The sequence below is a fragment of the Megalops cyprinoides genome, chromosome 1, assembly GCF_013368585.1.
Source record: "Megalops cyprinoides isolate fMegCyp1 chromosome 1, fMegCyp1.pri, whole genome shotgun sequence".
NCBI classification, from domain to species: domain Eukaryota; kingdom Metazoa; phylum Chordata; class Actinopteri; order Elopiformes; family Megalopidae; genus Megalops; species Megalops cyprinoides.
In genome coordinates, this window is record NC_050583.1 from 49156113 (window position 1) to 49172417 (window position 16305).

Genomic DNA, 16305 nt, shown 5'->3' on the forward strand with positions numbered 1-16305 from the left:
AAAATCATGACTTCTAGAGTGTCCTTCATGCATTTCATGGATCACGGGCCTTCACACAGTTCTGCTATCATTCCGATGCTTGTCGTTCTTCTCTCCCTTAAGGATGTTATCTTAAAGCAATGCTCATCCTTCTCAGTCTGCTTTGTGGGTCTGTTAGGTCCTGAACTCAGATATTCAAACACCACCCAACACAGGGAGGAGTGTCTACAATCCAGACAAGTCTCTAAGTTTCTGATTACAGCTTCAAAGAATAATATACACAGCAAATTAAGGTACCCAGCCCACATTTCTCATGGGCCTGTGTGTCAGTCTTATTTTCCTGCATCTGAGCTCAGTCATAAGTGTGACATTTCACTCTGCGTTTTTCCTTCTTTGTGCAGTAACCTACAACAATCCTTCAATTCATACAAGACATACACATCCACGTTTTATGAATCTGCAACATGTTTAAGTCTTCTGCACAGCTATGTACGTGCCCTTGGTAAGCCAGAGAATGCAGGCACGGAAAATGTTCTCAAATTGCAGGTCATTCTGTGCAAGGCCTTCCCAGCTGCCACACTGATTCAGAGAGAAACACCTGGAAATGCTGGTGAAGGAATGAGGACAGGCACCATGCCTGTCTAACGTCACACTCTAAACATTAAACAATGATGATCAATTCCTCCGAAGTACAGAGGGACACACTCAAACCTTTCACGATCACAATGAGACAGTAACATACTCCATAACTGCCCGTTAAGGCATAGAGAAACCCACTACTCTGGTTATGCCCTAACAGATAGTGTGTGAACATAATGTACTGACATGTAAGTTCTACAAACAGTCCTCAATGGCAGTCCGTCAGGCCCTCTCAATAGTGTTCCTAGGCATGGTTGAACACATGTCATCTCATCAAGGTTTTTCATAGTTAAATTCTGTCAGGCATCTGAGGTTGTTCTGTGAAACCCAGGGAAAAATATCTGGTGGGACGTAGGGAGCATTGATAAATCTGCCCTGTTAAGGGCCCACTGACTTGGAGTGTGCTGGGCACGTCCAACCAAACACTTGATTCACTTTTAAATAGTCATGAACTTGCTTTTAGTGTGTTTTTTGAGCAGAAAAATCCCACTGGATGGATACTATGAGGATGAGAAAGTAATCTTGTTAAAGTCACCTTGAAAAAAGGTCTCTGCTAAGTGAATAAATAACCCACTGTTTCTGAGAACAACCCAAGGCGGCGTCTAGACTACATGAGGAGAAGTGCATTTTTACAAACAGGCTGAGGAGCAAAGCTGTGTCCCACAGCTTCTGAACAGTATCTGTAAACCACGAAAGAGATGGTGGAAGTCTGTTAGTGTGCCCTCAAGGATTTACAACTGAGTACATCTCTCACATATACAACTGCTGTGACCTGCTGTAAAGCAGCAGTCTAACACAATGCTTTGAACCAGTGTGTAGGTACAGAGAACCACTGCCCTTCACTGCAGAATCACAGCACTAGTGACCAGTGAAGAAGACCATTTTCAAGCACTCACCACCCAACCATGAAATATGTACCTGTGCTTTGCACTCCTCCTCCCTCCGGGCACGTGTAAGTGTTTTCTGGTTAACCCTGAAATCACACAGGTCTGCAACCATGCAGTGCCCTTTTTGGCAGGGGACATTCAATGTAAGGACACAGTGAAAAGTGATACAGTGGGATTGAAAAAAAATTATATGCATAGTTATACTTGTCCTTTAAATCGTGCTCAATAAACTGGCTTAGTTAGGCTTGGTCAGGCAGTGCTATGGGTTGCACAGAACCCTACCCCTCCACCTCACCCTCTCCATCCCCGCATCTCCCCACCCCCCCTCCCCCCTCCCCCATCCCCCAGGCTAACCCCTCCCAGTCCGGCGCCCTCTACAGGCCCTTGTTGAAGTAGACCACGGTGGTGTCAGGGCTGCTCTTTCGGATTTTCTCCTGCAACTCCGGCTCCAGACTGCTCACCTTCATTGAGCTGTGCAATGTGGGAGGGGAGAAAAAAGAATGTCACATGATCTGATGATGTCACAGTGAAGCCCAGACCAGACAAGCTGAGCACAGAGCAGACCTCTTACCTCTTCTGTGGGAACAGGGCACAGCAGAGTGGAGTGGCGAACACCAGGCTGAAAGAGAGGAACCAGACAGACTGAATCCACTGTGTGCTGAACACACTCAGAGACAGGAGACTATACACTGAACACTCTGCCATTGATTAACACTGAACACACCCTGAGACTGTACGCTGAGCCGCAACAAAGAATAGTTAATCCATTGACATAGATTACACACAGAATATACTGCGAGGAAGACACTGAAGACAGAACACACCAAGAGACTGAGCACTGTACACACTAAGAGGTAGATACACACTAAACACACTGACAGATTATGTACGCAACACACAGAGAAAGAGAGACTATGCACTGAACACCAAGCAACAGATCACATCCTAAAGTGGTCCTTATTAGCACAAATCTCTGCAAAACACACAAAATCCGCAAAATCCAAGCTATTGCAGCATGTGAGGTCCAAGAAATCCCCCTTCACACTGTTTGCAAATGTTGTGTTTGTGTATGCTGATGGCCCCCAGGTGAGCCGGTTGCCGAGGTGGAAGAAGGAAGAAGGCTGGTGAGGACACCCGAGTGTTTTAGGTGCGGTACTCACCAGAGCCCCACCAGTCCCACCTGGACAGGTGCATTCAGTACAGGGAACCGCTGAAACATGAGAGGACAGGAAACCATCAGAGCCAGGAGGCCTCTATTTCACCCTCCGTCTTCACCTTTCAACCATAACCTTTCACCCCTGCACTCTACACCATCCCATAGGCCTCAGCGGCACTTCAACAAGTGTAACACGAAAGCCTTTTTCAAGGGTGCTCACTAGGCAAATAAGCAGAGTAATAAAGAATGTCTAAAATACCTATATGTTTAGTTTATTACTTTATTTAGCCGGTCCCTGCTATATAAATGTTTCTTATTTAACTTGAATGCATACACTTATGTTCTATTGAGCTGGTAGTCGCTCTTGATAAGAGCATCTGCTAAGTGCATGTAATGTAATAAAGTTATGTATTGGAACCACGCACAACACATTAGTTGCATCACATTTAACTATGCAGCAAATTTTTTTATCTGCAGTCTCTGAATATAAATAATATCCACACAAGACAAAGAGAATGGAAAACAGAGGATGAGATAATTCTTTGTCCGCTCTATAGTGCTGCTCTAAGGACAGGAAGTCAGCTGTTGCCAGGACGGGTGATCAGACAGTGCTGTCCGCAGCTCACCTTCATGAATGCTTTCTTTTCCAGTGCGTTCATGATGACAGGAGGGATAGCTTTGAGAGAGAGAGGAAGAGGACAGGAGTAATTCTTAGCAAAATGTCTTTCAAACAGACACAGCGTCATGGTGCTGGTACTACTTTATTCTTGACGACACCTGGCTATTTACCTTTCAACAGTTTCACTGATGATAATACATAAGTGCATGGATCATTTCAACTGGATTCTTTCACCTTTTGTGAAAAAACATTTCTCTCAACCACCCCACGGAATATTTTGACTTTTTTTATCTCCAGATTGACTCATTCTTTTGTTTGTGTTTTTTTCCAATTCCCTCTGAAAAATGTATTTCCATCTGAAAATGATCACAGAAGATCACAGATCACAGAAGTTAACATGCAATCACATTCATGAGAAATGTGACCTCCAGCCCAGCAGAGGGCAGCCTCTCACCCATAGCTGGCACAGCCATGCCAATCCGAGACACTACCACTTGCACTATGGCTTGCCGGGCTGCGAGGGCGGACTCTCCAAAACGATTGCCATCCTTGTCTGTCACGGGGATTCCAAATTTCAGCTCCCTGAGAGAGGAGGAGGAGAGCAGAGAACCTATTTACCATGGCAACACCTAACCCCCATACACAGTCCTGCAGTGGGATCAGAATTATCAGTTATCACTTTCAATACCATATAGTATCATAAATCTCTTTCTTGCTTGTGGGGTGGGATAAGCCAATCAGCGTGCAGAGTCATGCAGCACCATGCTAGCCCCTGCTGGAATTGACATTAACAGTCACTCTTTCCTCTGTGGAAGCCCTGACCATAGAAACAGAGAGAAACCACACTGGAGATACTTTTGTACTTTCTCTTCAACGATTTACCCCGACCCCTCTCTTGGTCAGGGGAAAAGCTGCTTCACTGGCGTTAGAATAACATTGTCTGAATGTTCTCTCACCTCTGTCTCATGAAGGGGATGTTAATACAGTTGGCTGCTGCCACGGCGGCGAATGGGACGAAGCGGCCGACGATGGGGGGCAGGCGCTGGAGAGAGAGCCAATAGGGAGGGAGTCAGCCGTGCATCAACAAAGCAAAACAGAGCGGTGACCCCCGCCCTGGCTCGGTTCCAGGAAAAAAAATACAGAGGGGTGCAACTGCAATCCACAGGGGTGTACAGAAAGTCATACATACTAATTAGACAACGGGATATAAAGAGACAACTGAGTCCATCTGGGGGTGCAATGCACCCCTCAGCACCCCCATAGCGTCGGGTCTGCCCCTGCCATCTCTGTTTGGATCAGAGTGCACCGACGCTCTGAAGTTCGGTGTTCAGCTGGAGGAGAGGCAGTACAAATAGACTGTTGCAGGCTAACAGAGGACAGCTGGGTGCTTTAGCGTGACCGCGCCACTGGGAGAATGTCACATGTTTACCGTGTGCGCCCTTGGCAATGCAGAGGGCACAGCCACTCAGAGGCAGCACTCAGTGTATGAGCAACAACATTCCCACAGCATGGAAGCAACGCTGTGGGAACGTTATATGTTGGGTGTCCAGAGGGTCTCAGAAGCTGCAGATAGTGCGAGACATGTAATGGGGTACAGCTGGACAGCCACGACATTACAGGAATGATGTGAGAACATTAGAGGTGGGTACTCAAAGGTACTCAGAAGTTCTCAGAAGCCACAGAGAGTGTGAGACACAGGTCACTGGGTACATCCAGGCCATCACAACATTACAGCAACACTGTGAAAAGATTTATATGGAGCGCAAGCCATCACCTTGGTGAGAGACTTCAGCCCCAGGGCAGTGACCACAGCTCCCGTGGTGGCACTGACATACGCCACAGCCAGCTGACTGCAAAACACACACCGCGAGATGTTACTTAGACACACAAACACACACACACACACACATGCAGGCATATCACCCCGCCCCACCACCCCCCTGCCCCCCAAACAGAAGAAAAAAAAATCCAATTCCAATTCCCAGAATTCAGAATTTTGCAATTGCTACTTCTGTTATTCATCACTGTACCACTTCTCCGTATCCATTTCCATTTCATCTGAACTTACAGTGACCTTCCCTTTCTCCATCAGAGTGCCCATGAGTCACTATTTCATGTCATGTTCTACAAACCAGCTTCTAAACCACGTGTGCAGACAGCTCATCTATGTGTGGCATTGCAGAGCAGCATGTATCCAGGCCATGAAATTTGGTGACTGACACTGAATCACACCCACCTTTCAGAAACACTGTGGGCCCCCTGGAGACCCACTAACAACACGCCATTCCCAGAGAGAAAAAAAACATGCACGTCTACTGTTCAAATGACATTTAAAGATGCATTAGGTCTGACTGGCCCCTTACTTGGCAGTTATGGGAGCATCCCCGCTGCGGTTGGTGTAGTTGACCACAGCGTTGAAGGACTGGTTCATCCACTGCCAGAACACTACAGCTGGGGTCGTCCTGTGGAGACAGAGAGAGACACGCACACACGGAGGGAGAGAGACACAGAAAAAAGAGAGAGGGAAACGACAGAGAGAGAAAGAAGAGAGAGGGAGAGGGAGGGAGAAAGAGAGGAGACATAGAAGAAAAGAGAGGGAAGGGAGGACCAAGAAAGTGAGAGTAGGAGAAAGAGGAGGAAGATAGACAGAGAGAGAACAACAATGAAGCCCTTCTATGCATGAGCTGCCGTCACAAATTCGAGCCAATCAGATGGACAGATAATGCATCACTGAGGACACTAAAACAACTGAGCTCAGAACGACTGCAGAAGAACAAACAGGGTCACTACCTACACAGAAGGCAAGCACTGGAAACAGGAACTGGCTTCACAAATTGTGAGCTGCTTCAGATGCTATAGAGCCGTTAGCACAAATTCCCATGAAATTCATACTCAGCACAAGCGTTATAAGCACTTGATGAGGAAAAAAAACAGGCCTAGGATGAGGACAAATATATCAATCTGTTGATGCATCAAATTAAAAAAACAATAGTTATGAAGATAGAAGCACCAATTTCTTAAAATGTACCCCAAATCTGAAACAGTTTGTATTGCACAGTAGTGGACCAGCGAGCTTGATGAAAAAATGAATCTGGTGCCTTTAGAAGAAAGAAACTCATTCCAAGAGCCTTACCTGTAAATTTTAGTTTCCTGCAGGTGACACAGCTAAGGTTGTGTCCATGAGTGTTTGATTAGTGACCTTGTTCCTGATTACAGGTAACTGACTTACATAAGAGTGTGTGTGAGTGGGAACAAACAGACTTCAGTGCACTTGAAAGCACCTCAGAGGCAGCAACAACACAGCAATTATGGTGTCTTTTTATAGTCTGATCCTTGGCCAGAAGAGCCAAGCACTCCCCGGAGTGTGTGAGTACAAGATATTTGTGGAGTCACATCATAATTTTGTTACAAGTTCATGAGGTAATTTCATTCTCCTTGCCTCCTACTCTCATCCTCCTTACTGCTTGGCCTCACCTCTGTTTTTGTGGAAGGTGAAACTTCTATTTTGGCAGAATTCTTTTAACCTATTTTCTCACTGCATCGATGCAACCTGTTTTTATTTTTTTTAAGAGCGCAATGCATTGCTGGTTCAGATGTCGTGGAAATCCCGTTTAACAGGCCTTACCTGTAAAAGGTGAGCATGCACCCAGTGATGGTCATGTTCATTGGCACCTGCGCAGACATCCGTCCTATCAGAAGCATCTTCTCACCGGTGTCAGGGTGGAAGGCGGAGTCGTAAACGTACTTGGCCCTCCAGAGCTGGTCCTCTGACAGGCCGGGCTTCACTATGCCCTTCCTAATCACAAATCACAGAGCATACAGTTAGACTCAATATGCCCTTCCTAATCACAAAGCAGAGTTAGATTCAATACTCCCAGCCTAATCACAGAGCACACAGTTAGATTTAACACTCCCTGCCAATTTATAAAAACAAAACAAAACAAAATGCTTGTTACATCTTTGTATACTGCTTTGGCAGCCCAAGTATGTATGCCTTTGTCACACTAATAAAGCACATTTAATTGCATTATATTGAACTGAGACATCATTGCTACCCCCTTCGCCCCTGGTGCATCCTCCCTCTCCTCTCTCCCTTAACCCCGCCCTCCCATTACATTATTGTCATTTAGCAGATGCTCTTTTCCACAGCAACTTATATCTGTTACAATTTTCACATGTTATCCATTTATACAGCTGGATATTTACTGATGCAGTTCTGGGTTAGTTACCTTGCCCAAGGATACAGAAGCAGTGTGCCAGTGGGGAATTGAACTGGCAACCTTTTGGTTACAATACCTGTTCCTTACCACTATACCACACTGCCACACACACACTGCCACACTGCCACACACACACACACACACACACACACACACACACACACACACACACACACACACACACACACACACACACACACACACACACACACACACACACCTGTAATTCTCCACTGTGATCCGCGCATCCTCCAAGGTCTCGCTGGACAGGAGGACGTTCCTGGGGTCAGTCACGGTGAAGAAGTGTTTGGCTCGACCCACAAAGGTTCCCTGGTCCCATCGAGGCTCCTTGATGTTGATGTTGAGTGACAGCTCGCTGGACATCCTCTTCTTTTCCCCCTTCTTCTTCCTTTACCTTCCAACTGAAACATGTTTGTTGAAACATAGTTGTTGTCCTTTTTTATATCAATGACTGTACTGTTAAGGAGTTCTGTGACTCTGCCGGGTTGAGAAAGTTCAGCTGGGAAATCGTGGTTTGAAAAAAAGCATTTTGAAGGATGGATCAGAAATGAGGCCTGGTGCAAACAACATGCGCACAGAGACACAGATGGGATGAGTTTTTCACACAAATTCTAAAGGGAAATTGTTAAAGCAGACATAATTCCTCACCCATAAGCACAGAACTCTCTGCTAAGCCTTCTGTTTTTTCATCTGTTAGAGCTTACCTCAACAACAGGCCTGATTCTTGCATGCTGTGTGTGGCTTTTACTGGCTGCATTACATTCCAGCATGCACAACACACTAATGTGGAAATACCAAAACCTAGTATGTAACATGAGAAATACAAAGGTCAACCACCAGCATTAGCATTATTGATGAGTGAAACTGATGACCACGTAAACCTATAACCCAAGGTCACTGAAGCAGACACAAGGGTATGTGAAATGCAGCAGAAATACTGCACTGTCCATTATCTTGAAGTTCAGATACCCTGGGTCTGAGTTCATTCTAGGTCATAACCATTTTGATGCCCAAAGTATTGATTACGTTCAGCATCACAACCGCACTGATTTAGGTGAGATGCAAAGGGCTGCTCCTCTCCTTTGGTCCCAGCTATTAATTTCTATATCCAGAAATATTTCTATCATCAGCTGGGATATGTCGATAAACCTTATAATATTTCAAATAATGACCTTGTAACAGCTTTGCCTTTTTGTAGTCAAGAAGGCAAAAAGTAGGTATGTGTTCACACACTGAGAGTGTGTGTGTGTGTAGCGTTCATTGTCATGTGTGACAGGTGCACGGCAAGGCTGCCATGGCAACACAATGTAGGGCTTGCCCAGTATGTGTGGGAGAGATGCAGTACAAATGTGTGAGATGCTTATATCCAGGGTGGGTCAGAAATAAACATTCAAAGGATTAATCCTGTACCTTTTCCCCCTTTTACTAACCCACTATGACCCCACAGACACAGAGACCCCACACAGACACAGCTGCTGATCGTTTTAATTAAATAGTTATGGTAGCAAAAAAGCAATAGACTCAATGATAAATTAACTAGGCAGCAGGTGTACTGTATTGAATACCAGACTGTGGACATGATAGTACTACCATTACCGTTATTACTTTGAAGCTACTTCACCTCAAGTGCTCCAAGTAAATGAAGCAATAGTGTGTGTACGAGCAAGAGGTGAGCGAGAGCTAAGCTGTCCTGCGTAAGAGTGTATGTTTACCAAATGAAAAGCGAAAGCGGATTTCGGTTGGTTGAAGTTACTAGTAAATTATTAACAGTGAACTGAGCTAAATTTTGGAGGCATTTCTCAAATGCACAGGTTCACAATTATGACAGGTCTTGATGAAAAGTCATCTTATTTTTAATAACTCACGAGCTCGTAAGATAATCAATCAACTTATAAAACTAAGCTGGCAATGTGATCTACTGTCCTTTACCAAATTATTTCACTGAAATGTAAAAACAATAAACAGAACTATACTGTGATTATATCTCTTAAGATTGAGCGTACTTGTAGACCATACAACAAATCTACTGGGGTAACTAAACTGTTAACTGCGCTAGCAACCGCTGCGATGACAGATGGCGAAGCGACGTACAACGGAGATGGGCATGACGGCACACGGCTCAACTAACAAACCATGACTGCTCAAAAGGAAAGTGAAACTGAATTCACCTGATAGGATTTAGGGAATTCGATTTTAAAATAATATGAGAAACAGTACCCGAAAAGGTATCCAGGAAAGCTAGCTACTTGTGGTTAAACGACAGCTTTGTACATCGCTAGACCAAGCAGTCAGCTCATCACTCTGTGACTCACATCACATTTTAGGATATGCCAAATACGTGTATTAATATTTGATTGATAATATTTGAATCAGATGAAGAGAAAATACATAACAACGTGACACGTCGCTACGACCCATTCAGCGTCATGCCAGTCAGTAACCCGGCGCGTAAGGACACGCGGGTGTAATTGTCCGGTAATTGCAAATATTCGCCACCTACATGACAAAGGCACGGGTGCGCACTCGCTTTCTTACCTCTATAAAAGAGACAGCACAATATCCGAAGTATCCACCTCGACAAAAAAACCTCTTAACCCCTTGCTAAGTTTGAAAACTCTTTCTCTCTCACCCTCCTGTCACACGCGCTTGCCGTTTGTGCGGGCTGTCGGTAGCTGTCAGATCTGGGAGGGGGAAACGAAGCCGCTGCGGGAGGGCGGTACCTGTTTTTTGCATGCCTGTTCGCCGATCGTTGTTGGTGGGTGGGTAGTGCAGTCAAAGGCGGGTGACAGGTGCCTTATGATTGGTTTAGCAATATTTTGCCCAATATTTGCTTCCTGTTTGTGAATGTTGTGTCTCCCATCCGCCCACGTGGCTACCTTTGTTTCCTTCTAGGGACTGCAAGCATGTTTGCTGATATACAAACTGTAAAATAACTCTTTTGAAATGTTTAGTGAAACTCTGTTGAACTTTTCCAAATTACGCCCAGCTCGTGTGTTGCAAATGCAGCTGAAAATGTATTTTAATTACTTTGAGAATGACCACCAAACAAGTCATCAATCACAATACAACACATTTCACTGAAAAGATAACATAAAATGAACGTAGCTGTCTACATTGTCTGGCTGTATGACAAATAATTTCATCCATTTCAAAAGCAACAATGTACGCACATGCATACAAAAATGAACGTTACCTTTTCCGACAAATTCTTTCAATGAGAGTGGTTACTGGAGTAATTGGGTTGCTGAGATGCAGGCTTCCTTTTTAATGTATAGAGGGAATTAGTCTGAGACTGTCCATATGCAACATAAAGTGCATTTACGATGTGGAAACTTATTTTTGTGAAGAAATCGGTACTTAAACTGTGCACATCTTCATAGGCGCTGATGGGCGCTCAAAGCTGGCAAACTTCAAGAAGGCGGCTGTATCGTCTTTTTCCAAAGAAAAGCCAGCAATTTTTGTGCGCTCTTCAGTTCCCTCAAAGGAATTTATTTTCATTCAGGCTGGATTTCTCCGAGTTCTGCGCCTGCTTGAGAAATCAAGATCTTCTTCCGTTTTTAATTCTTTTTCGGATTTTAGGGTAAGGAAATTCTCGGAACTTCGGCTCACAAATGTATTCCACGATGCTTGAGCGGATAGGATGACTCATAGAACACGCCCATTTCATTACAGACAAAAATGCGGACACGGAGTTAAAAAAAGAAAACCACCAAGAAACTAACTCTACGATGTTTCCTTGAATTACACAATCTCTGCAGTTTTAAACTACACTAACCCGATTTATATCAACTGAAATTACAATGGAGCAATCGAGATGGCCTTAACAAATGTGTTTCTAATGCACCGTAAATCGTTTTAATGGCGAGAGAACACACAGTAAATACAGCAAGTTGATCTCATATGGAAAAAGTGAGCGCAGAGAGGAGTTGCGTACGCATGCCAGCAAGGGCCGTCTCTAGGTCCCTTACTTTGTAAGTGCTGGGATATTTGGAGAGCCAAAATGAAGCAGAAGTTGTGGTTGTTGGTTGTAATGTTTGGTGGGGCCACTTTAGGCAAAGTTTAGGCCTAGTTTATGTGGAGCTGAATGATGCAGGCCCACTATGCAGATTGAATAATTCTGTACTAAAGGAGGTTTCTGGTGTTTTGGCAAGACCAGGAGGAGGTGAGCAGTGAATGAACAAGGAGGGAGGGTTCCAAAGCTGCTGGAGAGGTGTACACAAGTAAAAATGCCTTACATTTGCAAAATAAAAACAGCATAGAGTTTCTTAAGAGGTGTGTAGTTTTTTCCCATCAGTATGAACCAGAATAGGTATCAACTGTATGAATATGACAGGAAGGTCTGACATGTTTTTGGGGTTATTTGCATCCACAGATGTTGGAACCCTTGTAAAGATAGATGGAGTCATGAATTCTAACACCAGGTACCAGGATATCTGGGGTCAAAATGTGGTTCCCTATGCCAAGAAGCTCGAGTTTTGCTGAAAATGAACATTCCAGCACGACAATAACCCGGGCCTATAGTTAATTATTAGTCCTTAGACTGTGCATACTGTATTGCGCTTACATGTTGATCTAGCCATGCACTTGTGATTTCAGCAATATGTTTAGCAGTGACACTTGTTCATGTGTGGTTAGAGGCGTCCTATTTGTGCAGTTTTTCATGCTAATTGTAATGTAATGTTTTGCCTGTATTCATGTTCAAATCCCAAGCATTCATCCAGATCTACAAGGAAATGAGTACGGTAGGACAAAATCGGTGTTCGCAACCAGCCATTGCAATTTCCACACCTCAATCCAATCCAATCCAAACTCAAGAAAGCAGTTCACAAACAAAAAAACAAAAGCACTAAGGAACGTCAAGTGATTCTGTGAGGAGGAATGGTAAAAAAAATCCCATCACAAGTGCCAGAACATCGTAAAATTCAACAGGAAGCATCTTGTAATCTATGCCAAAGAAGAATTCACAAAATACAATCTACTGGAGTTGAATAATAGTGACTCTTATGTCCTCTGTAACATGGGAATAATATGACTTTGCTATAAAAAATGAAGAGAAATAATGCAATATACTTTTAATCTGTCTATCAGTTTTTTAACAATTTAATCAGGGGTATGAGTAAATATCGGGTGCACTGTAACTACAGTAAATCCATCTCTGTTGAAATGCGTTTCCTGAATCAGAAAGCTTTGCTCAGCTCTCTGCATAGTGCGTAATGTTTCCCGCATTTCAATGCCTTCCCATCTGCCATAGGCTGTGCTGTATCACTATGATTCATCTTCATGAATACTGTACGCATTCACAAGCAGTCTTTAAACAAACATACAACCAAAAAGCAAATTAGTCCACATAACTGGTAAGACACAGAGGACTGTAGGGAAAATGTGCTGTATGGTGCACTCACACCCTTTGTGTAACATCTTGGTAATGTTTTTGTAGTTACACTGCCACCATCAGACTTAGAGACAACTGGGATAGTGCCAGCCAATGCACCACACAAACAAACAGAGAAGGAGCAATGTTACAAAAAATCTACTAATTGATTGAAAAAGGGCAAAACAAACAAGAACACTCTCCACATCAAACAACTGAAAAGGTGTGTGTGTGTGTGTGTGTGTGTGTGTGTGTGTGTGTGTGTGTGTGTTGGGGGTTCCAGTAATATGGAAGTGCATTAATGCAGTGGTATAACATTGAAAGTAGCTGACCTGGTTATTCGTAGAATTAGAGAGGGGAAGCAGAATTAGTGGTATTGTGTTTCTTCTTTACAATTGAATCTTGACCAGGGCATACTTTAGAAGCTCTTGGCTCCCATTGGTCTGATATCAGTTATATTTTTAGTCTGAAAACACGTATCAGAACCTGGGAAAGGGGTGGTGGGTGGGTGGTGAAGAGTCTGGAGAAGACAAGCCTTTTTTTAGTAGAAATGTTCAGTTCACTGTATCAGAAGTCCTTAGTGGAGGTAGTAAAATCTAATTTGCACTTCAGTAAGTGTGCCGGCACTTTAGGTCATCTTGGCTCACCATTTTAGCCGATTGAAAGCCAAAGTCAGCAATGGAGAGAGAAGTTGTTGGCCTGGGTGGGGAAATGACCTACAGGTGGAAACCATTTAAAGCTAACCATGAACTGCAAAGACTTATGCACATGAGATCCAATAGACAGTCTGTACGTTTATTTAAAAAAAGGATTACTCGTGCATACTTTTAATCCATTTTATCAGTCAGTGTGCATTCAATCAGCCAGGGGGCAGTACATTCACATGTATAGTAGTGATTGTCTGATATTACTGTACTTAGCAGAAGTGTTAGTTAATCCATTGTGGAAATTTTATGCTCTCGGAGCTGAGTAGAATTAAAGTTTTCACTCCCCAAGAATGCTGTTTTTGTGTTCATAAATCTGTTTTATGGCAGTCTTAATCGGTGTCATGCCGGCGTTGGGGTTGGCGGGGACTGGAAGGCGATCGGTATTACGCGAATTTGGTTCATTCCCCAAATAAGAAAACAATCACATGCATTCATAGTGTTCAGATGGAGTATCTCCAATACAATAAATCCATTCAATGGAAAAATGCTGTCTCATTCTTGTTTGGGTGTGAAAGGCTAAATGTTTTGCTTGGTATCCCAAATAGCAAAGACGGGTAAGGCAAGAAAATGTCTTAATTTAGTATATTCACTCACGCCAGTTTTTTTTTTTTTTTTTTTTAACTTTCATCCCTCTGAAATTAAAGGTGACAAATGAAGAATGTGATGTATTGTAGTGGTACTGGACATCTTACAATTAAATACACCTCAAACTATTACATTACATTACGTCATTTAGCAGACACTTTTACCCAGAGTGACTTCCAAATAAGTGCATCACAATACTAAGAGTAGTTATCGAAAAGAACTATCAAACGTATCCTATGAATTTGGTGTTCAATATCACACAAAACGTCACTCGTCACATACCTTTTTGTACAGCTAATTAGAATAAATGCCGAGATTACGTCGATGAAGCACGCATTAATTTTTTACACCAAAAAAGTTTCATAATTTAAAATTCGTTGTAGGTTGTTGGATGTGGCCATGTTCTTTAAACGCCTTAATTAACGCCTTTTCAACAATTTTACTTTGGATATTATTTTGATTGCGTCTGGGAGGAGATTACGGGCTGCCTAATTCTTGGGGGCATGTGTTCTTCCAAGAACCGCAAAGTTTTTGGAACGTTTTCGCGTCTTTGATAGATCCCACGATTGACGTTTCCATTAACAAACGCGGAGTAGACGCACTGCCTCGATCCAGTTCAACACAACCAATCAGCTCTCCGGAGAGGGCGGACTTCGGTTTTCCGACCAGCCTCACTGCGCTCAGGTAAAGCAATTCACCGCAACATGGAGACAGGTAACGTTCTCAACCTTGTTTTGATGGTTTAAATAAGCAAACTTGATAGCCTACGCTTGTCTATGTTTGCATTGACTTATTTCCAAACAGGCTTTTGCATCGGATAGTCCCGTTAATACAGTATCATATAGTCGTTCCACCCGTTGAGAATACGTTTACTGGCGGTACCACTATTCCATTATTTTCATTTTTCTTGTACCGGCAACGTTTTGGCATGTCTATTCTTTATTATGGATGGACATAGCCATCGCCTCTTACTGCCGCTCTGTAGTTTCTAATCCACAAATGCTAATATATAGTTATTCTTAAAAAGACAAAACTCTGAACTGCGCATCGGCCTCTGTGATCATTGCAGGTGAAATTAATTTAAAACTTTGCAAATCCGGTACGATCTGCAGCAGCGGTATAATGATGTCACGTGTTAGCAGGAGTCCAGCTAAAGTGATAGTAGATATTGTACGGTACGAGTTTACTCAACCTGTTGCTGCAACGCTGTCCGAGGTCCTAGCTGACGCCTCAAGCGTGGAGGACATCCTGCTCTTCGACGTGACGCCATTTAACACACGCAAGCACTTCGGCGAGGTGAATTTTAGACACGCGATACCGTCCTATTGGGTATCGCGACCTCGAAATCATGTGCTTGGCGTGTCTAATTGGGTCAGTAAAATGTTTCCTCTGCAAAGGATACGGTTCTTCAACAATCAAATTTGAGGATGATTTGATGGTAACCTGGTGGAACGTATTAGAATTATTGTAAAGTGTGTCGATATAACCACAATTAATATTCACCATAATACTTTTCCTTTGTTTTTTGTGTGTGTGTGTGTGTGTGGGGGGGGGGGGGGGGGGGTGATGGTGAAAAATAAAATCTCTCATATTCAGTGATATATTTACAGCTCTTTGCTTGTATTTCCACTGAAGGTGAGTGAGTAAGACATAGTATGGCCAGTGTGCGACCAGCAGGGGTAAAAGCAGGGTCACCTTTCTCCAGGACTGTGGATCCAGACAGCCGTCTGAGCTGCACCCACCTGCCCTTCCCCACTTAGCCCCCCCTCCCACGCCTTCCTGAGGATGTGTTCCAGGATCTGAAATGTCCTTTTTTCACCTCTACGTGCCGCACTAACTACTGTTTCCCAGTAACTGGATTAATGCAGCTTTCAGATCTGTACCGTTTTTAACTGCAACAAAGTGAGTTTTACCTTCATTTCAGCCTCTTTGGGTAGGCTGATTTTTGTTTTTTTGGGATACCCCTGAGGGTCTGAGACGGTCTGTGGTGGGGTCGCTGTGGCACGGGCCATGCGGGACCCGTGGCGGGGCGCCACCTGAGGGGGTTGTCTGTCGTCCCCCGACCTCCTGCCCCGGCCAACTCCCATTGATGCAAGGCGGCGGGAGGGGCTGGGCGTTGCC

At 43.8% G+C, this 16305-nt stretch overlaps 1 protein-coding gene across 2 annotated transcripts; it reads right to left on the reverse strand.

The window, feature by feature from the left end:
• Positions 1 to 1875: 1875 nt before the first annotated feature.
• Positions 1876 to 11112, reverse strand: LOC118783642 (sideroflexin-1-like). Of its 2 annotated transcripts, none has more exons than XM_036537604.1 (11): positions 10715 to 11112; positions 7721 to 7922; positions 6906 to 7076; positions 5644 to 5742; positions 5055 to 5130; positions 4237 to 4322; positions 3735 to 3862; positions 3288 to 3337; positions 2666 to 2715; positions 2077 to 2124; positions 1876 to 1976 (listed from the first exon to the last, which is right to left on the reverse strand). In XM_036537604.1, the coding sequence occupies exons 2-11, from the start codon at positions 7882 to 7884 to the stop codon at positions 1880 to 1882; spliced, it is 969 nt and encodes a 322-aa protein (XP_036393497.1). In that variant the 5' UTR covers positions 7885 to 7922; positions 10715 to 11112; the 3' UTR covers positions 1876 to 1879. The 2 variants fall into 2 exon arrangements, with proteins under 2 accessions (XP_036393497.1, XP_036393490.1); XM_036537597.1 differs by lacking the exon at positions 10715 to 11112 and adding an exon at positions 10057 to 10171.
• Between the last annotated feature and the right edge of the window lie 5193 nt (positions 11113 to 16305).